The 23,244-nt window shown below is 43.2% G+C and overlaps 1 protein-coding gene across 1 annotated transcript in view; it reads right to left on the bottom strand.

The window, feature by feature from the left end:
- LOC144767619 (putative methyltransferase DDB_G0268948) overlaps window positions 1–23,244 on the bottom strand; it is a 495,479-nt gene that overhangs the window by 313,006 nt on the left and 159,229 nt on the right. The window contains exon 2 of the mRNA XM_078651026.1: window positions 6,732–6,861. Within this exon, the coding sequence (XP_078507152.1) occupies window positions 6,732–6,842 (111 nt within the window). The 5' untranslated portion in view covers window positions 6,843–6,861. The remainder of the gene's footprint in view (window positions 1–6,731; window positions 6,862–23,244) is intronic.

Genomic DNA, 23,244 nt, shown 5'->3' with positions numbered 1-23,244 from the left:
CCCTTTGTCTCTATCTACACCAGTGTTTACATTGATTTTCTTTTATGTGTGCCTAGGTGCTTGGTCATTGCTTGGAAAATATTAGCAAGCAGAATACAAGAAAGCAATTCCAGCCCTATCAATGTCTAAGACAGAAGCAGTAAGCAGCAGTTGGCAGTTCGGGCTGGACTGTTCCCATGAGTCACAGGGTCAAGACTGATTTGCATATGGCCATGTCTGAACTGGGGTGGCGTGGTGACTAAAATAACGATGAATTAAACCCAGATCTGTGACTGGGGATGAATGTTTTGCCATTGTGCAATATTCCGTCCATCATCTTGTGTGTTTTGCTGTTCGCCCTATGTGGGAAGGGTATGCCCAGACTTGGATCCCGTGCTCACTACGCACTGGAGTCAAGCTATCCTGGCTGATGACGACTGATATCCAGAAACCGGTCCTAGGATGCTTGATTCCGGTCCAGGGAAGACATGGCTTGGTAGATTGTGGTAAATAAAATATTACCCTGGCATAATTTCTAGGCATTAACAATTAGCATGTATCAAATGAGAGGCAGAAAGTCCGTGGTGTCCAAGTTAAAAGGGCTTTATTCCAATAACTCGAGTTAAGGGAGTACCTGTTCCATCTCCACTGAGGATCAGGAAGGGTCTTCTAACATTTAATAACAATGAACAACATATATATGACATACTCCTTGTACATAGGGAGGAGCGCTTCAGGCAGAGCAAGACAGAAAATGAGATAAGAGCATGTAGGCGTGCATGAGGGTGTACACTTGATGAGTCATAGGAAGGTGATAGGTATGTGTCATAGGTGGGTGGTACACAGAGGAGGAGATTGCATGGCAGGTTGGAACTTTGCCCTAATTGTGTACGCAATTTGGTCATGACGTGCAATTGACGTGTAACTGGGAGGAGAGCTGACTTTCAGTCTAGTAGAGAGATCTTTAGTGTCAAGGCGACCAGCACGTCTGGTACTAACTGATATCTTAAGTCAGGGGATGTATTTTCTGAAGCAAAGGTTGCTCATCACTAAGAATCAGAAAAAACATATATTTCTTCGTTCATTACATGGGGGCTGTGAGCTTTTTACAGATGCAAGTACTGTAATTTCATTTAAACAGAGACAGAAAAGCTGGGCCCTATCTTCCGCGGACGGGTTCTGTTTACCTTTTTCACCGGGCATGCAGATAACTGTTAAGCAAAATATACTGTCTTGGCAACCCTTGCTGGGCGTCTTTCGGCTGAGCTAGAAGCATGCGAGGTCAGAGATACATAACTGCAGCCTTCAGTGTGTCAGGAGTCATGAAAAACCCATATTTCAGAATGTGGCTCGGGCTGCACCACAAAAAGGGTTCATTACGATATTTATTTAAAAGTGCACAATGCAAATACATGGGCCTTCATGTTAGCTTAACGTTTGGGAAACTTGATGACAGGCACCTTAATGCAGGACGTGATTGCAGAGGCCTTGTGATTCAGGCCACTAAGAGAAATATGCATGTAACATAGGGTATACGTAGGGGGCATCTTGGTCAGGCAAAATTACATTTTCCTCATTATCAGGCTGGACTGTTCCCATGAGGCACAGGGTCAAGACGGATTTGCATAGGGCCATGTTTGAACTGGGGTGGCTTGGTGAGCAAAATAAAGATGGATTAAACCCAGATCTGTGACTGGGGTGAATGTTTTGCCAATGTGCAACATTCCGTTCATCATCTTGTGTGTTTTGCTTTTCTCCCTATGTGGGAAGGGTATGCCCAGACGTGGGTCCCATGCTCACTACACTATTGGAGTCAAGCTATCCTAGCTGATGACAACTGATAGCCAGAAACCGGTCCTAGGATGCTTGATTCCGGTCCAGGGAAGACATGGCCTGGCAGTTCGGGCTGTACTGTTCCCATGAGGCACAGGGTCTAGACTTGCATATGGCCATGTCTGAACTGGGGTGGCGTGGTGAGCAAAATAACAATGGATTAAACCCAGATCTGTGACTGGGGGTGAATGTTTTGCCAATGTTCAACATTCCGTCCATCATCTTGGATGTTTTGCTGAACCAATCTCAGCCACTGGTCATTAATCGTGCCAGATCCCAGGCCATCGTTATTTTGCACACCATGCCATCTCAGTTTTGACCCTGTCATATGCAAATCTGTCTTGCGTTGCTCCAATGGGAACAGCCCAGTCCAATCCACCAGGCCAGGTCAACCCTGAACCAGAACACAAGCAACCTAGGACCTGTTTCGCCCTACCACTATTGGGTTGTTTGTGCTCCAGTTTAGGGAGGACCTGGCCTGAAATTCGGGCTGGATTGTTCCCATTGGAACAGGGTAAATGCTGGTTGGCAAATGGTGGGGTCCAAAATGAGGTGGCATGGAGGTAAAAAAAATGATGGCTTGTGACATGGCCTGAGTGAGCGCCACTAGCTGAAATTAATTCAAGCATTCCATCCATCACTTTGTTTTTTGATGCCCTGATTTGGAATTTGCCCTGAAAGCAATTGAATTACTTGTGTACCTTAAGTATAAGAATTAAAAAGAAACAACCTAATTTATGACTGTCAGGTTGGCTTTCTCCCGGGATGTTCATCCAGAAACCACAAGAGACTTCTGTCAAATTGACTTTGCAAGGAGAATGATGGCATGGATTCCAAAACTCTGTTAACCAAAGATGCCAAAAAGGCTTTCGACTGAGTTGAATGGGAATACTTGTTATGAACCCTGCAATGAGCAACTATAGGCACAGAATTCCTTACTCTGACGACACTGCATGGATTGACTCTGGGGGACACATGTCCAGACCTTTGCCATTTGCAGAGGGATGAGACGGGGAGCCCCCTCTCTCCCCACATTTTTCTGCAGCTGCCATTTCCTCATATGAGCAGATAAAAGGCATAGCGATGGTACCTGGTCAAATCAAGCTTGTGCGCTATGCAGATGCTATTCTTCTCTTTCTTAGTGACCCAGACAGTTCAGTTCCACATATAATGGCCCTATTACAGCCTTTTCTGACTTCTCTGGATACAAAATCAAATGATTAAGAAGCATAGCTCTACCTATCAAGAGGAATGCTACTCAACATCCACCTGAGGATCACAGCTACCATTGGAAGATCTCTGAGCTCCAATACCTGGGCATGCTGGTTGATAAAAGGTTAAAGGATATGGTATCAGCTAATATGAATCCGCTAATGGCTCAAATGGACAGACACTTCTTCTGATGGTCCTCATGTCATCTCTCCATCTGGGGTGGGGTTCAGGTCATGAAAATGGCAACAGTTCCAAGAATTAGTTACGGCTTCGGTATGATCCTGCTTATGCTCCCCAAAAGACTCTTCAAGCAATAAACAAGTGCATCAAAACCTTTATCTGGGTAGGCAGGAAGCTGAGGCTCAAGCCTGTAAATCTTTATTCAGACACGCGAGCAGGTGGACTGCAATTGCCAGACATGTACATATACTAACTCACTCATCACATCGCACAGTTGTGATATTTATTGACCTCTGATGGGGAAAGTCCTGCTTGGCTGTTGGTAAAGCAAGCTGGCTCACAAGCCCCTCCTGGCCTAGGTAGACTATATAGTGCTCAAACTCTCTCCTCTGCCAAGTATTCCCTCATACTAGCAATGTGGTCCATTTGGAGGGATGCTCATAAACTTCTTGGTATGAACGGATTCCTTTATCAAATAGTTTGGTATGGTTGAATGTGGCATACCTCGTTCAATTAGTCACAATGGTAAGAAGTGGGAATCAATGTGATAAGTGATCTACATAATAATACTGTATTCAAGTCCTTTGAAACCATGTGTGCAGAATTTATATTGACAATGCTGCAGTATTGGAAATATGCCAATTAGTCACTGTTTGGTGAGCAAACTAGGGGCCCGATTCACAGAACTAACTTACAACAAATTCCTAATCTTACTACTTTTGGTATTCACAGAAGGCATTTAGTAGTCCTACGTTAGGATTTTGTCTTAAGTTAGGGATTTGTCCTAAATTAGAATTTTGTCTTAAGTTAGGATTTTGTCTAAAGTTAGGATTTTGTCCTAAATTAGGATTTTGTCTTAAAATAGGATTTTGTCTTAAATTAGGATTTTGTCCTAAGGTAGGATTTTGTCTTAAATTAGGATTTTGTCTTAAATTAGGATTTTGTCCTAAATTAGGATTTTGTCTTAAATTAGGATTTTGTCTTAAATTAGGATTTTGGCCTAAGGTAGGATTTTGTCTTAAATTAGGATTTTGTCTTAAATTAGGATTTTGTACTAAATTAGGATTTTGTCTTAAATTAGGATTTTGTCTTAAATTAAATTTATGTTTAACTTCAGTTTGTCTTAAGTTTAATTTAAGACAACATCCTAATTTAAGACAAAATCCTAATTTAGGACAAAATCCTAATTTAGGACACAATCCTAATTTAAGACAAAATCCTAATTTAAGACAAAATCCTAACTTAAGACAAAATCCTAACATAGGACAAAGGGCCATATGTATCATGCAAATTCGCAATCGCAAAGGCCGAAATTCGCAGAATTTCGGCCTTTACAAATGCGAATTTGCTAAATGGAATGTATGAAGCAAAACTGGTGCAAAATAAGGAATCGCAAAATTTGGGATTCCTTATTTTGCAATTGCATTTAAGGAATCGCAAATTTTGCGATTCCTTAAATGCAATGTATGTAGCAAAAAAATTAGCAAAATGCCCTTAAGGAATCGCAAATTACTACCAACTTCTAGTTGGTGGTAAGATGCGAATTCCTTAAAAAATGCACATTTTTGAATTTTTCAAAGTGCCATGTGACGCACATACATTCCCTTAGGGCATGTATGTGCGCCACATGTGCAACCATGCATATTTCAGGGGTGCAACAGGGTGTCCTTTGGACACCCCTGCACCTTTGAAATTATTCTCAATTTGTGATTAGCAAATTGCGAATCGCAAATTGAGAATAACTTCCTATTCATTTCTATGGGCCTCCTGGCCCATAGAAATGAATGGGAAAGTATTCCTTAATTGCGATTCGCAATTTGCTAATCGCAGTCAAGGAATTCTAAGGAATCGCAAAAAAAATTCGATTTTGTTCATACATACCCATTTGCGATTCTCAAATAGCGATTTCTTAAAAATCGCTATTTGAGAATCGCAAATGGGTATCTTGATACATATGGCCCAAAATCCTAATTTGAGACAAAATCCTAATTTAGGACAAAATCCTAATTTACGACAAAATCCTAACTTAAGAGAAAATTCTAACTTAAGACTACTAAATGACTTCTGTGAACACCAAAAGTAGTAAGTTTAGGATTTTGTCGTAAGTTAGTTCTGTGAATCGGCCCCTAGGTGTGGATCTACCTGTCCTCCCTGAGTTTCCCTTGCACAAATACATACACTTGTGGGAGACTTCTAGGTGGGCAATCTCCAGCCTCTACCAGACCCTCATTGATTCACTATACTCAAATAACACTAGGCAGGAGATATGGTCATATTGGGAAGTCAGATAGAATGTTGACTATGTAAACAAAGATTGGGCACACTTGTTAGACCATCATGATCGAAACTTAAGGGAGACCCTGGTTAAGTTCTCTTACTTTGAGGTGTTGCACAATTTTTATTGGACCCCTTATGGAGTAGGAAAAGCCCGTCTTCTGTCACATGCCAGCTGGTGGATATGTGTGGAACCTGAGTGTAACCTGATGCATATTCTATGGTCCAACCAAGTTTGACTCATTACTGGGCGGCCGTTTGGCGCACACTGCATAACACCATCCAATATGAGTTTTCTGAATTGGTCTAATAAGTCATATACATGATGTTTTAGACATAGATAAACCCAGCACTCATTGGAGACGATAGATGCTGCTGGCCTTAATGGTCTCAAAAATCTGTATTTTAAGGCGTTTGCTGGATGCACCTATACAAAAAGAATGGTCGCCTGTACTCTTTCGACTGGCCATGTATGAGAGGAGAATTTCAAAAGTTCAGGATACACTCAGTTTGATAATGTGTGTGGTCCATTCTCTTAATTGGTTATCTCCTGAGAGCGTTTTTTTTGTATTTGTCTTTATACACGAGAAAGACATGTACTGCAAAACACACCAACAACGTAACATTGAAGCAGTTTCCTACTCCTCAAAGCCTTATTATTGCTTTTACTAGGTAGCTCACGATATGACATTGGTTATAGACTCCTGACTAGCAGAGGAATACCATTTGAGAGGGACTAACAGGATAGGCGTAGTAAGACACAGTATTAACCGGACAATAGGACATTGTTAGCCCTGATCACTTTATATATGCATATTTGAAGTATTTCAGATTTAGAGATAAGGAAGGCTCTTAAATACTGAGGGCTATTGATCACTGGCAAGTGGGAGATGGAGACAAGAGTGGGGGAGTATTTTCTAATGAGAACTTTCATGAAACGGCTCCTATGTGTTAATGTGTTCATTTATTGCTTTTTCTTCAATACTGTGTTTTTGAACCCGCCAAATGGACACCCAGATTTATTAGATTAGAGTGTTAAGATTGTCTTGTTACGATAAAAGTCCATAAAGAAAGATTAAAAAAGAAAGAGAAAGAAGCAGGAAAGGCAAAACAGTACTAATTGCTGATCTGACCCACAAATTTGTGATCACTTTGGTTTGATTTTTAGAAGAGAACAGTGTGAATACATTTATTTGTAGGGGACATATTGAAGGAGCTCAGGTTCAACTCTAAACAGTGAGCTTCTTTCTTACTTTTTCTTCCAGGTAGGATAGGATCAGATTCTTTATCTCTGGAGGCATCGAGAACCGGTATTTCTGGTAAAGAGAAGCATGTTCCTCTTCTTCGAATAGCCGGGTTTCCATTTTTGAAACACGTCTTGACCTGGAACAAAGGAAAAAAAATTCACATTCCTTTCATTGACTATTCTCAGCAGCAGAACTGTCCTACTCCTCCACGAGTTACACCTCTAAATCCCTCCCACCACCCCGTTGAGTGGTCCAGTGGGAGCTGCATCTAAGATCGCAGACGAGGCTCTGGTGGCACACACACTGGATTCTTGACAGCCAGGTTGACAAGCAGAGCGTAAGGTGGTACTAGTGAGCGCTGCTTGTCGTAATATTATTTTTTTACTTCTACTACTACTATGTATATGTAGCACACATTACCCAAGGGTTTATAGGCACTGGATATTCTGTGAGCTGCGTGGAGTTCTTTCAAAAGTAGCTTAAGTCTCTTTAAGGACTGCCAAGGCTGATGGTGAGTGGCACAAACCCATGTGGCTGAATTTTCATCTAAGCCCCAGCGAAGAGCAAATCATCACCAATTCTTAAGGAATAGGAGGATGCTTATTGCATACGTTCCAGAAGATCAGATGGCTTGGGTTTTTGGGATTTGGCTACAAATTTATATGAAATGAAATATGGTTATCAGGTAATCATCGTCATGGGTACACAAAGTGCAATAGTCAATTATTCATTGGTAAAAAAATAGGTGGCATGTTGCTAGGCAAAGGACATAGAGAGGAGGTTTATATTTCTGAGTATGACTTATATTCAATATGCCATATGAAAAGCTGTATTAAAGGAAGTTATATGGGAAGATTAGGTTATTCAGGAAGGGAAGATATGACGTTAGTTTATAGGGACACATGAGGAAGGATCTAATCAGGGATGATCTGTCTGAACCTTTTTTGGTAACATACGTAATCAGATAGTAATGAGTAATCAGGATGGATATTGGGGAATGTGTTACAAAGCTTCTGGTGACTTTGGGTGTGATTACAATCTTGGCGGATGGGATACTCATCACAAACGTGACAGATATCCCGTCCCTGTGTTACTTAGGATATAATGGGATTTGTAATGCAGTATATAGGTTATCCATCACGTTTGATCGTAATCAGGCCTTTTGTCACCTGGAGAACCTTTCAAAACTGTACCTGTACAACAGAACATTGTGAAAAACTGGAAGTCATTGGCATGCTTTGGATGGTGACAGTGGGCTACTGTTTTCGGTGGTTGGTCATTAAACAGGCTAGCGAAATTGCTGCTAGAAATGTTATTGAGTTTCTAAAGCACTGCAAAATGATAGTCGAGAAAATTAGGTTGCAATTGTATGTAAAAGGATGAATTGCTGTGCTATTAGGTTTCAGTCGATCATAGTTTTACAGCTTTTCAACTTGTTATTGAAACCTGGAAGACACTCTGTGCCTGATTACAATGTCGGTCGGAAAGGCTCCGATCGCTGGTCGGAGGTTTTCCGACGGACGTGGTAGGTTTACACTCCGACTGCTGAATTGCAATGTCAGCGGTTGCACTGTAAACCGGCTGGAGAAACCAACTGGACTCCGACGGGCTCAAGGAGCCCGTCAGCCAGTTGAAATGGGCACATAATCCCTTAAGGACAGCATTTCCGCCACCAGGATTATGAAGTTGGCCTTTCCTATGTGGAAAGGCTGCCAGAAAGCAACTTTGGGGGCCCCCAACTCCCCTGGCCCTCCGGTTGTGGCCTTGGGACAGAGTGAGGGTCCTGCCACATGGTGCAGGATGTGCAAAAACATCCATTTTACAATGGGAGCTTGTGCTGTGGACGGTTTTGGACCACTGTACAAGCTCCAATTGTAAAATGGTGTGGTTGTATCCTATTTGCGGTATCAGCACTGCCGGCGGGAGGTAAGTCGGTTCCACATCCGCGGTGATGTCTGTTGGAGACAACTCTGACTGACATCATAATCATGTCCTCTGTGTCAAATGGAGAACATTCAAGGGGTGGGGCAGAGTTGTAGGGCGGTTTAATTTTTTAAAATCTCGACTAATGAAGAAAATAATGAGAAGGGATTTTTATGTCTCAGGTACAAAGATATATAGCTTTGCCGTTCTTTTATACAATAAATAAATAGAGTGGGCTTTGTGTAAGGTCCTTGTTTATGATTGGGTGGGTTTGTCAGCTATCTCACCTGTCTCTTATTGACTCAATTGTATTTCCCCCAATCAAGTGTTTGCTCTGCCCATGAACATTTTGGTCCTATATTGTTCTGATCGGGTTGACTTTTATCCTACCACTGCTAACATGCCTTGAATTCATGGAACTATTTTCTTCTTTTTATTTCGGCATTCCATAATAGTTCATGTCTGCTCCTGCTCTGTGATGGAGCAAATTTCTGCACGTAAAGCGACTTGCTTGGACTCAACCCTCTCGAAATAAACTGCAATACACTAACAAACATGTTTTGTCTTATTAACAATGGAAAACATGACATTTCTAGTAAGCTGGGGAAACTTGCATATGTGCTTTTACTAACCGTAACTCGATTAGCATGCGCCAAAATCACCGAGTCTACAAGCCATGGCATTGAATTCATGCCAGCTCCTGACTTACTAGAAGATGTTCATGGGAACCCGACCTCCTGAACCTCCAAGAGGATGTTAGTTTATACATTGTATTTTCTATTGGAACATTCATTGCCGGGTGGAATAAAAGTGCATGGGAAAATAAAATATTGGGCGGGAACATTGATCTGAATATTGAAGAGCATGACCTCATATCTGGTATGGTGTGATGACCTCTCCTCGTCTTTTGACCAATCAAATTGAGGGAATACACACATTTGCAACATTGGGGGGTGGTACACTGCCCTGGAAAATGGTATATCTAAGGTAGGCTTAGCTAGTTAGATTGTCTGACTTATCCGAATAGCTGACCTGTCACTGACCCAACGCACTCAATAGGCGATCGAGAGCAGAGGTGCTGGCGGAGCACTCTGTCAGAAGATTAAATAACCTAATCGGGGTTCTGGGAAAGAGTTTGATAACCCAATCCAGGTTCTGTGGGAGAAGTTTCGATAACCCTATTGGGGTCCGAACTGTTAGCTGCAGAGAGGAGTGTGACGCTGGCGTTGCACTTTAGCTGTGGATGCCGGTCCTGACCTGCGGTGATCCTGTCCTGATCCAATTTGGTCCGTACTTATTCTGATTCTGGTCTGCACCTGTTCTATCCTGTTGGCACCTGCACTATCCGGGGTCCGGTCCTTTATCCCAACCCGTGGCCAGGGTTGGTCTTCACACCATTCCAGGTAAATATAAAAATTGTGTGGGTTTGTCATTGTACTGTTTCCCTCTTCTTACCCTTCCTATGTTTCAATGCTTAAAGAACATTTCATGATATTTTCATATCATCCTGCTTTCATATTATTCTTATTTGAGCAAGCTCTGATTAATTTAGTATGGGCACTGACATTTAAAGAAAATATTTAGATAAAGCGTTTAAATCTTTCGAGAGTCTGTGGTTATTTTATGAGTGCAAATGTTTAATTACTACCTATTTTCTTGCTAACTCCCTTGATCCCCTAGGACGCAAGGTATCTATGACTAGGATTGGTACGTCAAGGTATAGGTCCTAAAAGGTTAATCACTGGTTAAGCGTTGGTTTACTTGTTCATAGTGTGTATGTTTTTTTTGGGCCCAGGTGAGTATGGTAAAATCCTGAGCAGGTGAACCCGCGCTCTACCAGTATCTGCCTCATGAGTGCAGCCTTCCCTTCACTTACTCCTCTCACTCTTTACAATAACTCCTCTCACCCTTTACAATATTAAGCCTATATGCTCACTACACTCTTTCTACCTTCCTCCCGGTAACAACCTTACCTTCATTGAACACATGATGGATATCCTAGACACTAACGCAGGACAACAGAATACACAGATCTTTCTGGGGGATTTCAACCTCCATTGGAACAATCCTGACAACCCAGAGGTCAATAGCCTCAAAACGTTCTTGTCCGACCTTAACCTGTCCCAAATCTGTAATAGCCCTACTCACGAAAAATGCTCAATCCTTGATCCAGTAATTTCTAAAGCAGACTCTATCCAGCTTGAATCGATCCTTCCTTGTGATTGGTCTGATCATTACATAATCACTTTCCATATCAGGGAAGTCGTTAAACTACTCTCTGTACAACCATCGAGGACAAAAATCTGGAAGAGGAACCTAGAAAACATCAATCCTGCCGATCTCGCATCTGCTAGTCACATCCTCACACACCCGAATGATGGATCCGAGAATGTACAGGACATAACCACTCACTACTTTAACTCTATGAACAAGATACTTGACACCTTAGCTGCCATGCAACTAAAAAGAGTCACCACCAACATCTCAAACCCCTGGTATGATGGTAGACTAAATGAGGACAGAATACAACTGAGAGCCAATGAAAATCAATGGAGAGCCACCCCATCCGCCGCCCAGCTCAAAATACTAAGAAGCACCAGAAATGCCTACTACAAAAGGATTAGACGCGCAAAAGCTGATTTCATATGCAAACAATTAGACCAAGCAAAAAACTGCCCCAAAAACTGTTTGAAATAATCAAAGCTCAATCTAAGGATGTCTCACACTCCCCCCAAGCCAATCCAGATACACTCCCCAACCGCGAAGATCTAGCCTCCTTTTTTAGAACTAAAACTGAAAACTTAAAGACTGACCTTCTGAACGACCTATTATCCCTGAATGACCCACACTCAATCTCCTCGCTGTCCACACCAGGGACACCTTTTAACTGCTCTACAAAGCTCAACCTCAAGAACAACGCCTCCTGGACCACCTTCAACTACTATAGCAAAGAAACTATCCTAAACACGCTCACTACCTTGAATCCCTACAATCATTACACTGACCCTCTCCCAGGATCCCACTTAAGGTCCTTCATTCCATTGCTAGTGCCCCTATGGACTAAGATTATAAATACCTCTCTTCTGCAAGGAGCCATCCCAGACATCCTCAAAGCCGGTTAGGTTTCCCTCATCCCACAGAAAGTAACAGCAGACCCCTCAGACTTGAACAACTATCGCCCAATATCTAACATCTCAACCCTGGCCAAACTGCTCAAAACATGTGTGCACATGCAGTTTTGCAACCACATAGACCATTTCAACCTTCACTACAAATACTTGATCAAAACAAAGCCTGCTTGCTAATCTTACTGGACTTATCTTCAGCCTTCGATACAGTCAAACACAACAACCTTCTGGATCTCTTGAAGCAAAGAATGGGATTATCTGGACTGGTATTAAACTGCTTCAGCTCCTTCCTCCAAAATATAACACAAAGATTCAAGATTAACCAATCCCTATCGAACCCGACTCCTGTCACTTTGGGAGCACACCAGGGATCCTCCCTCTCCCCAACACTCTTCAATTTATTCATGGGACTGCTCACTGAGCTTATCAACTCCGCAAATATCAATTACCACATGTATGCCGACGACACACAGCTCCACATCATGGTCCACTCTGTGGAAGACATCAAATTCCTAAACTCTATGCTCCAAAAGACTCATGCCTGGCTAGCTAAGAATCTTTTAAAACAAAACACACTAAAGACCGAATTCCTCTTAATCGCTCCCCTCAACCAAACAACCATCATCCGCGATTGGATGAAGCACATAACTGCACTTGATGGTCAACCTTTCATCATCTATTCCGCCAAATCCCTAGGAATAACCCTGGGCAATAAACTAAATATGCAGAAGCATATCAGCGCTGCAACTAAAGGAGCACATTTTCAGATAAATACCCTGAGAAAACTGGAACCCTTCAAACCCGCAAATGACTTTAAACAGGCAGTCCAAACTCCAGTAATTCTCAGAATTGATTATGGGAGTGTGGCTCTCTGCGGCCTTCCTAAATCAACGACCGCTCAGCTTAGAGCCGCAGTCAATACAGCTGCTAGATTGGTCACTGGCAGAAAAAGAAGTTAATGAAAAAGGTGTGATCAATTGAAAACTGATGACATCCCTTAAGGCACACAAAATAATGTTGTAATCCTCCTCTGTTATTCAAAATGTAAACGTAGGTAGATTTCATGAATTTATTTTCATCTTGTCAATGTTATTCACTTTATGTCCATTGTCAATAAAGTTTTAATGCAAAACCATAATTCAATCCAATTTCATAAGTGGGTATGGCTAAACCCAGCTCCAAGGCATTTCGGGCATCCGCCCTTCATCGGGGAGCATCTAAATCAAAAAACGACATATGATGTATAAATTGTGGAATTACTAATGTCATGTAAAATAGTAAAAATACCCTAACCCAAAAAGAGTGAAATTCGAATAGAACGTTGTGCCATAGAAAACGTGTGGTTCATAATGGAAAGAGTGTGATTACCAGATGGCAGTAAAAAGAAATAAAAAGGTCTAATAACAGTTAGACTGGTGTCCATTAACTGCGTCAAAATCATGCGATGGTGATATGAAAAAATGCTGTCAGTAGCAACTATAAAATAGGTTAGAAAAAACGAAGGCAGAAAAAAGTGAGGCCGGTAACAAGGTGAAGCTGTGTCGTTAAAAAGCAAAAATTAATGTGAAGTTAGAGTAACTTGTGTGGGCGAATTAAGCCGAATGATCTTTACTGCTCGAAAAACGCTACTATGTTAAAATAGAGTGCAGGCATTTACTTACACAGTTACTGGCTGTTAAAGGTGTGAGATAACAACGCGGTTTGGCGAAGTCCTCAAATTCATCGCGGTGTAAGCAAACGAAAGTGTTACGAACCGGGTTTCATAAGGAAAGCCGGGAAATTTCTCGGTCACGTGATGAGAAAGACGTGGTAATAGAAAGGAGACTAGTGCAAGGATCAAGGTGAAAAAATGGCGGATGTGTGAGGAATGTAGAATAGAAATGTATCGGCGATAAGGTGAAAAATAATCAAAATAAATAATAACAAAAATGACAATGAATGGAAGAGTTAAGGTAAAAAAGGGTTAGAAAGACAAATTCAAAGAAATAAATGATTCACGGTCAGGGAGAAGATCAGAATCAGTGAAAAGCATTAGTATAGGTTAAAGAAGTCAACAAGTCACAAATAGCATGAAAAAATGCATTCATTGAGTCCATGGGGTTTAATTGAATTTAGTCTGTAAATCCAGTGGTTTTCACGCTGAAGTAGCATCCTGTTATTGTCTCTTCCTTCCGATTTATTCACAATTTCAAGAACCAAAAACTTGAGTTGTGAAATATTATGGTTCATTTCAATGAAATGGCTTGCTACGGATGATCTGAGACTCTTTGTCCGAATGTTAGATTTATTTTCATTAAGACGGGTCTTGAGTTTGAGTTCTGTCTTCCCAATATATACCATGCCACAAGGGCATTTGAGTAAATATATGAGGTTGTTGGTATCACAAGTTGCCGTTACATTCAATGGTATGTCATATCCTTTCATAGGGTGTGTCACTTTGTTGCCTGGGATTATATTGTGACAATTGTTACAATTATTACATGGTCTTGTTCCTCGTGACATAGAGTGAAATTCCTTGGGTTGTTTTAACATTTCTCCCAAATTCTTTCATCTTCTGTAAGCAAATAGAGGTCTGGGTTTGAACATGTCTTTGAAATCAGACTCCGATTGTAACATTGGCCAATGTTTCAATATTATGTTTTTGAACATCGGACTCACATTAGAGTATTTTGATACTATAAAAGAAGTTGCCATTTCTCACCTGACCTGCAGGCCCTCAATTGGTTACCTTTTGAGGCCAGAATCCACCTAAAAATCGCCTGTATGACTCATAGCATTGCATCACAAAACGCAGAGGTACCTAGCGGAGAAACTAGTACTATCGGGTGGTAACAGATCTACCAGGAGTTCGGATAATCTTCTACTTAAACCACAGCATTTTTCCAAGAAGAAAACATATAATCGCACCTTCTCAGGAATGGCTTCCAGGATCTGGAACGCTTTACCGCCAGAAACAAGACTAATTCCGTCCGCGGCCTCTTTCATAAAAGAAGTGAAATCGAAACTCATGTCTAAACTCCCTTGAACTGTTACTTTTACATTCTTGATCAGTACTGTACTCTCATAACTCTGTGTTTATATGTATTTATCATCTTATACTTGCCCTGTAAAGCACTCTGATACCCGCAAGGGTCTTGTTCGCGCTATACAAAACCTTCAAAACAAAAAATAAATAAAATAAAAAAAATTGGTTCTTTGCCACCCCAGCTAGTGTGTTGCCTTTCTACTTGGGCTTGGCTTCTATCCTTACTTTCCCAACCATTCCCCTCCTTCCCTCTCCTGTATTATAGTGGCCACTATTATTTTTTTTGCAATGCTGGATGCTTTTACTATATGATCACATTGTCAAAGCCAAATTGAGTACAGATGCAACGTCATGTCGCAACATGGCAGCCTTCTAAAAAGTACAGAAAATATGTTCTCTACCCTAGCCAGATGGCTGCCATTTTGCAACTTGTAAATTCAATACGATTTCTAAACAGTTTTCTATACATTTGAAGAAGAACAACATAATATCATGTTGTGTGATGCAATGTGGTGGCCATCTTTAAGATATAAAGCAATTTTTTCTATACTTTAGGTAGGCATCCATCCAGAGTTTATGCCGGCATCCACCCACAGTGGCATTGCTCCCTGGTTGCCGCATCTGCTGGAGGCATGCGGTTGCCGGATCCTTAGGTGGGAACCCACTATAGCTGGTATTCCAATAATAATAATAATAATAATCCACATTTGTAAAGCGCACAATCACCCGTGAGGGTCTCTAGGCGCTGGGGGCCGTCGGGAAGATTAAGCGAGCTATTGCCCAGAGTCACATGGTGCTGGGCTAACCTGCCGCCGGAGCGGGGATCGAACCGTGGTCCCCAGATTCCAGCGTCAGTCGCCCTGGCCGCGGCGCCAGTTACCCATGGTCGCTGCTGCATTTGGGAGGCAGCAAAGCCATACAGAGGGACCGCCTCATGAAACACAAGGCCTCAATGCTGCAGCTAATAGAAATCATAATGGAATGCAGGTGTGGTGAAGGAGACTTGCGTAAAGATGCAGCTCCAATTTAACAAACCTTTAACTTCCTGCCTGTTCCAGAAGGACTACCTACAGATGTCCTTTAGAATGGTCCTGTTAAGGTCAATGGTAATGTACTGCTGGAGGCTAATACGTTATTTGTCTTTCTCAGTGGTCGACTCACAAATATTAGCGCCCCTTTTATGTGAGGGACATACTAATTGTGTTTCTTTAGCTTTGCGGATATCCATAACATAACCTTATATTTATATGAATTGGTACTTGAAGAACTGGCCGGTAACACTGCTCGCATGGCCAGCAGTCTATACTTAGCACTGTAAAGTATGCTGGTATTTCTTAATTTAGATAATTTGCCCTTTCAATCTATGTGTTAGTAGCAATGAGGAAGCTAGGCACAGGAGCAAGACCACTGGCTCATTGTCAGTAAAATTGCTCTCCCCCCTTCGCAGCTCCACCATCAAGTAAGGCTTTCCCCTGAGCCCCTGCTCTCTCGAGTGCTGGTGTTCACGGCCTTCTTCCAACCACAGGTTTTACCTGTGCCTCATCTCTGGTGATCCAGTGGACCTCTGTCTCCTTTCTCTCGCTCCTCTCTCTCTCTCCGTTTTCACTTGCTTTTCACTGATTTCAATCTCCCCCTTTTACTCTCCTTCTGTGTCTTTCCTCCATTTCCTCTTGTTTTTTTACTGATTTCAATCTCCCCCTTTCACTCCCCCTCTGTGTCTCTTTTAGGTTTTCACTCGTTTTTTATTGATTTTAATCTCCCCCTTTCACTCCCACTCTGTGTCTTTCCTCCATTGTCACTCGTTTTTACTGATTTCAATCTCCCCTTGTCACTCCCCCTCTGTGTCTTTCCTCTGTTTTCACTCATTTTTCACTGATTTATTCTTCCCCTCTTACTCTCCTTCTGTATCTTTCCCCCACTTTTCTTTTACCTTTCTCTGCCTCATTTCCACTCTTTCCTCTCTTTTTGCCTTTTCTGCCCATTTTTCCCTGCCACTGCTGTCCCCGCGTCCCCTCCCCCTCAGCACGACCAAAGAGACCTGCCCAATCCAGCTCCCCTCCCGCCTCCCAGCTGTGCAGCCTTCCCCGACCCCTACTTAATGGCGACCGCAGCGGGGACAGTCGACCAAGACCACTGACTCATTGACAGTGAAATTGCTCTCCCCTTGCAGCTTCACCATCAAGTGAGGCCTTCCCCTGAACCCCTGCACTCTCTAGTGATGGAGTTCTAGGCCCTCCTCCACCCATAGGTTTCACCTGCACCTCATCCCTGGTGGTCCAGTGGACCTCTGTCTCCTTTCTCTCGCTCCGCTCTCTCTCTCAGTTTTCTCTTGTTTTTCACTGATTTCAATCTCCCCCTTTCATTCCCGCTCCGTGTCTTTCCTTCCTTTTCACTTGTTTTTTACTGATTTCAATCTACCCCTTTCACTCCCCCTCTGTGTCTTTCCTCCATTATCACTTGTTTTTTACTGATTTCAATCTCCCCCTTTCACTCCTCCTCTGTGTTTTCCTCCGTTTTCACTTGTTTTCATCTGATTTATTCTTCCCCTCTCACTCTCCTTCTGTGTCTTTCCCCCCACTTTTCTTGCACCTTTTACCTCCTCATATCCACTCTTTCCTCTCTTTTGACCTTCTCTGCCCATTTTTCCCTGGCGCTGCTGCCCCCGTGGCCCCTCCTCTGCAGCACGACTAACGTAACTGGCCCAATCCAGCACTCTTCCCCTTTTCCGCTCCCATCTCCCAGCTGTACAGCCCTCCCGACCCCTACTTAATGGCGGCCGCTGCGGAGACACGCGAGCAAGACCTCTGTCTCATTGTCAGTGAAATTGTTCTCCCCCTCGCAGCTCCACCATCAAGTGAGACCTTCCCCTGAGCCCCTGCACTCTCGAGTGCTGTTGTTTGAGGCTTTCCTCCACCCACAGGTTTTACCTGCGCCTCATCCCTGGATGCCCAGTAGACCTCTGTCTCCTTTCTCTCGCTCTGCTCTCTCTCTCCGTTTTCACTTGCTTTTCACTGATTTCAATCTCCCCCTTTTACTCTCCTTCTGTGTCTTTCCTCCATTTTCTCTCGTTTTTTACTGATTTCAATCTCCCCCTTTCACTGCCCCTCTGTGTCTCTCCTCCGTTTTCACTCATTTTTTACTGATTTCAATCTCCCCCTTTCACTCCCCCTCTGTGTCTTTCCTCCTTTTCCGCTTGTTTTTTTATTGATTTCGATCTTCCCCTTTCACTCCCCCTCTGTGTCTTTCCTCTGTTTTCACTCGTTTTTCCCTGATTTATTCTTCCACTCTCACTCTCCTTCTGTGTATTTTCTCCACTTTTCTTGCACCTTTCACTGCCTCATTTCCACTCTTTCCTGTATTTTTGCCTTTTCTGCCTGTTTTTTCCTGCCGCTGCTGTCCCCTCGGCCCTCCCCCCTCAGGACGACCAACGCGACCAGCCCAATCCAGCTCCCCTCCCTGCCTCCAAGCTGTGCAGCCCTCTCCGACCCCTACTTAATGGCGGCCCCTGCGGGGACAGGCGAGTAAGACCACTGACTCATTGTCAATGAAATTGCTCTCCCCCCTTGCAGGTCCACCATCAAATTAGGCATTCCCCTGAGCCCCTGCACTCTTGAGTGCTGGTGTTCAAGGCCCTCCTCCACCCACGGTTTTACCTGCGCCTCATCCCTGGTGGTCCAGTGGACCTCTGTCTCCTTTCTCTCGCTCCGCTCTCTCTCTCCATTTACACTTGCTTTTCACTGATTTCAATCACCCCCTTTTACTCTCCTTCTGTGTCTATCCTCCATTTACTCTTGTTTTTACTGATTTCAATCTCCCCCTTTCACTCCCCATCTGTGTCTCTCCTCCATTTTCACTCGTTTTTTGCTGATTTTAATCTCCCCCTTTCACTCCCCCTGAGTCTTTCCTTGCTTTTCACTCATTTTTCAATGATTTATTCTTCCCCTCTCACTCTCCTTCTGTGTCTTTCTGCCACTTTTCTTGCACCTTTCACTGCCTCATTTCCACTCTTTCCTCTTTTTTTGCCTTTTCTGCCCATTTTTCTCTGCCGCTGCTGTCCCCGCGACCCCTCCCCCTCAGCACGACCGACGCAACCGGCCCAATTCAGCTCCCCTCCCCGCTCCCATCTCCCAGCTGTCCAGCACTCCCAATCCCTACTTAATGGTGGCCGCAGCGGGGACAGGCGAGCAAGACCACTGACTCATTGTCAGTGAAATTGCTCTCCCCTCTTGCAGCTTCACAATCAAGTGAGGCCTTACCCTGAGCCAATGCACGCTCGAGTGCTGGTGTTCGAGGCTTTCCTCCACCCACAGGTTTTACCTGCACCTCATCCCTGGTGGCCCAGTGGACCTCTGTCTCCTTTCTCTCGCTACACTCTCTCTCTCCGTTTTCACTATTTTTTCACTAATCTCCCCCTTTTACTCTCCTTGTCGTATTTTGGCAGCTCCTGAGTTAGCGTTTAGCTCAGCTACACGATCTTTTCTATTAACCTGACTAAAATATACGGGGGCCATTTTGAATCCTTTGGCTTCCATTTTTTATGAACACGCTGCCTCGTGGTCAGCATGCCCGTTCGTCCTTTCTCGATACCTATGGTCGTCTACTTTGCTCAGCAACAGGCTATTTTTAGTGCTGGTCAAGCGCACATGCGCATTATACATCAACTGGTCATTCTTTAGGAATGTTAGCTCAAACTGACCAGTACTACTGAACTCTTCCCACATGTTGGCTGTGTTCCAAAAATGACCTTATATGTACCTAAAATGTGTAACTTGTAAACGCCTACCTTTTTATTGTCATTAAACTGTATAAAAGGGGTCGCGCACCGATGTTCGGTGTGCTACTTCTTGCATTGCCGAAGGGTGCTGTAGGAATGTACCACCACCCCATGGGGTCCTAATAAACTTGTCCTTTGCATTTTCCAGTGTCCGTGCCAACTTCTATACTAAGGTGTTCGAGAGTTTAGCAGAGTATGTAGGCCTGATTGAACCCAACACCACAATTGGCGACCACGAAGGGACTCATCGGCGACTCGGATGCCCGAAGGAGAGGTCAGGACGAAGGTTCGGAAACTCGCCATGGAAGCGATCGCTGCCACTGAGTGACCCGAGTCTCGGCACCCATGGTGTTCTTTTCCTTTCCTTCCGATCTGACCTTCCAGGTGGCGCCGGTCCTCGACTGAGATTCTGATCTTGTATTGTCGTGTAATGCCGTTTGGCTGATTCGGTTAAAGAACTTGGCAGTTGGACCTTGGACGTTTGAAGATACTTGGTAAGCTTATGATTGGTAAGGTAGTCTACTGACACTTACTGTGGCTTTTTGAATTTGAATTTGAATTTGTTTGAGTTAGCTAACGTTTGGATCTATGAATTTGATTTATATGTGGAGTGCACCTCACATAGGCAGGCATGTAGGGATATTTCTCTAATCTTGTTATGTTTGAACGGCACACCGTGTAAGAAGCACATTAAGTGCCATTTTATGTAATATCACGCTTCCGTGATATTTTTGACATGCCTGTTCTCAGCACACTCCGAGGAATGTGCTGTTTAGGAAATGGTACCAGTCATCGATTAAATGAATCACAGCCGGCTCCCCCAGAGGGGACCCCGAATCGTGAGATGTATGTAAAATTTGGCATTTCGCCAATAATGTACAGCACATTATGGCACAAATATAGTAAAGCCGATCGTGAATTACAGTGGCCACTACATGGGTCATTTGACTTGCGAAAGGTTCAATACGTGGAGCAGTGTTTGTTTCAGCGCAGGTCTAGACAGGATATGTTTGATTGTGTGCGTATGTGGGAGAAAGAGGTGCGTGAACGAATGAAGCGTGAGGAAGCCTTGGCGGATAAGGTGCAGCGAAGGGCTGCATGTGATAAAGCTTTACAGCTACAGGAGAAGGAGTTACAGGAACAGAAAGAGAGGGAGACTCGAGAACGTAATTTACAGGTTAATGGACAGTTCCCTATCAGGCGTCCTCTTTATCCGGTCCTTACTAATGAAACAGATGATTTTTCATTACTAGATCGTTGTCCGCCTCCGTACGTCGCACCTACGGCTCCGAACGAGGAATCAGATGAGGAGGCTCAGAATACACAGCGTACAAGGTTATCTTCGGATCGGACTGCGGAATTGCGTTCGTTTGCACGAAAGCTAAACGTTAATTCCGTAACTGATTCTGACATTAGTAAGCAAATGGAACAATGGTCTGATAAGGAGCGGTTGTATTTCTTAGATCATTTTGGAGATGAGGTTGTTGAACGATTTAGAAAGTATTCCTCTGAGTTAGAACCTAAGGATATATCAAAGGGTCGCGATAACCTTCGTAAAGGTCTTTTTATTCTTTCAGATGCGGATGAATTTTTCAAACGCTTGGTTCAGCTACGGAATGAGGCGACACGGCTACGGGAGGTGCAAACGACATCGGGTTCGCCTGCGTCTAGATCAACGGAGATATCCAAAGAATGCTCTATCTTTGGAACAGATAAGAATGCTGCGATTAATGTTAGACCTATGCGAGAAGCTGCGCCTTTATATGTCCCTCATAAAGGGGATGGCACAGATGACGATAAAACATCTAAAGACGCGAAGGGTTATTTTATATATAATTGGGTTTATACGCCTTGGAATAGAGCAGATGTTATTGCACTTAAGACTGCTTTGCCTGATCCCCGTAAAAATCCAGCGGCTTTCTATGAAAGTATTGAAAGCGCAATTTCCTCGTGTATTATGACGCTAGTTGATATTGATTTGTTCTTTGGGCTAATATTGCCCCCTGATATGTGGCGAATGATTCGCAAATTTGATGATCAAATGGCTCTTGGGGCAAGTTGGAAGGATATAGTTCAAGCTGATTTAGACAGAGAACCAGCATGTAAGCCTTGTCAATTAATATTGGACCTCCCGGGGGCTATACTAAACAAATTAAAAACGCTTGTTCCCGCTAAGAAAATTGATTGGACCATGTTAGCCTCCTGTAAGCAGAAAACGGATTAATCGGTTTCTGATTTCTTTTCTCGCTTTGAAGAAGCGTTCCATGATTACAGTGGGCAATCATTAACAGAAGATACAGGTAGACATTTATTTGTTGATAAGTATGTGGCTAATCTCCTACCGGAGATTGCAAAACGATTAAAGGCGAGTGAAAGTTCATGGACCACAGCAACCCCTGCTTCTTTATTGACTATGGCTCAATACTATGAACGACAGGAATTGGAGGCAAAGGAAAGTAGTGATAAGAAAGTGAAGGATTTGAAGACGAAGGTAATGCTTGCTCAGGTCCAGGCTATAAGGGGGAATAATAGGGGTAGACGAGGATCGTATAATAATGCGCCTCCTCCCCGTTCCGACATATCTGAGGATCAGTGTGCATACTGCAAACAGTTTGGACATTGGATTTCAGATTGTCCGGTGCTGAGAGAACAGCGTAATCAGCGTGGTCGAGGAAGTGGAAGGTCTAGGAATGGTTATGGAGGATCGAGGGGTGGAGCGAATGATCGTGGAAGTTATGAAGCAAGGGGTCGTGGACAGACAGACTATAATACGTTCGATAATCGCAATCAATATCAGATAAATGAGGGTGGCTCTGCCGAGTCATGTGACGAGCGCCATGCATAGGATTGCGTAGGATGGGGTGTGGAATCAGTTGAGGTACCAGTTGATCAAAGGGATCCATATATAGAAGCACATGTCTTGGGTTCTACTGATCAGTTTTTAGTTGATACAGGAGCTACTCGTAGCGCTTTGTTCAAAAACTTGGTTCCAAGGGCTCCCCTGTCTGGCGAAGTAATTACAGCTATAGGGTTCGATGGAACACCTACTTCTAGCCCACTGTCTCAACCTGTTACATTTTATGTTGATAAATTTGCTGCCCCATGTCCCTTTTTGCTGTCCCCAAACACACCAGATAACATTATGGGACTCGATATGTTAAAATATTTTCGAGCAACTATTCGCTGTGCTCCAGAAGGAGTGCGGGTTGTGTTGAACGAAAATTATCCAGAAATCGAGCGAGTGTGTCTTCTCCAAGAATCTGAAGTGTTAGCCTCCCTACCAGAAACGCTGTGGGCCACTTCTGATACTGATGTAGGACAGATGATTATTCCTCCAGTACATATTACTGTAAAGGAGGGAGTATCTCTGCCGCGTGTCCCACAATATAAAATTTCGAGGGAAGGCGAAATTGCATTGATACATATTGTGAATGATTTGATTACAGCAGGAGTAGTTGAGGAAGTTCCCTATAATGTTTGTAACAGCCCAATTCTTCCGATCCTTAAGAGAGATACAGAGGCTAAGGTTTACCGTTTTATTATTGATTTGAGGGAAATTAATAAGATAGTAGTGCCTCAGTACCCGGTGGTGTCCGACATCACCACGTTGCTTACGTTGGTTCCACCGACAGCAACTACTTTTACAGTCATCGACTTGAAAAATGCATT

The sequence above is a fragment of the Lissotriton helveticus genome, chromosome 7 (genome assembly GCF_964261635.1).
Source record: "Lissotriton helveticus chromosome 7, aLisHel1.1, whole genome shotgun sequence".
Classification (NCBI taxonomy): domain Eukaryota; kingdom Metazoa; phylum Chordata; class Amphibia; order Caudata; family Salamandridae; genus Lissotriton; species Lissotriton helveticus.
Note: the sequence above shows the minus strand (reverse complement) of the source record. Positions and strands in the feature narration are given on the sequence as shown.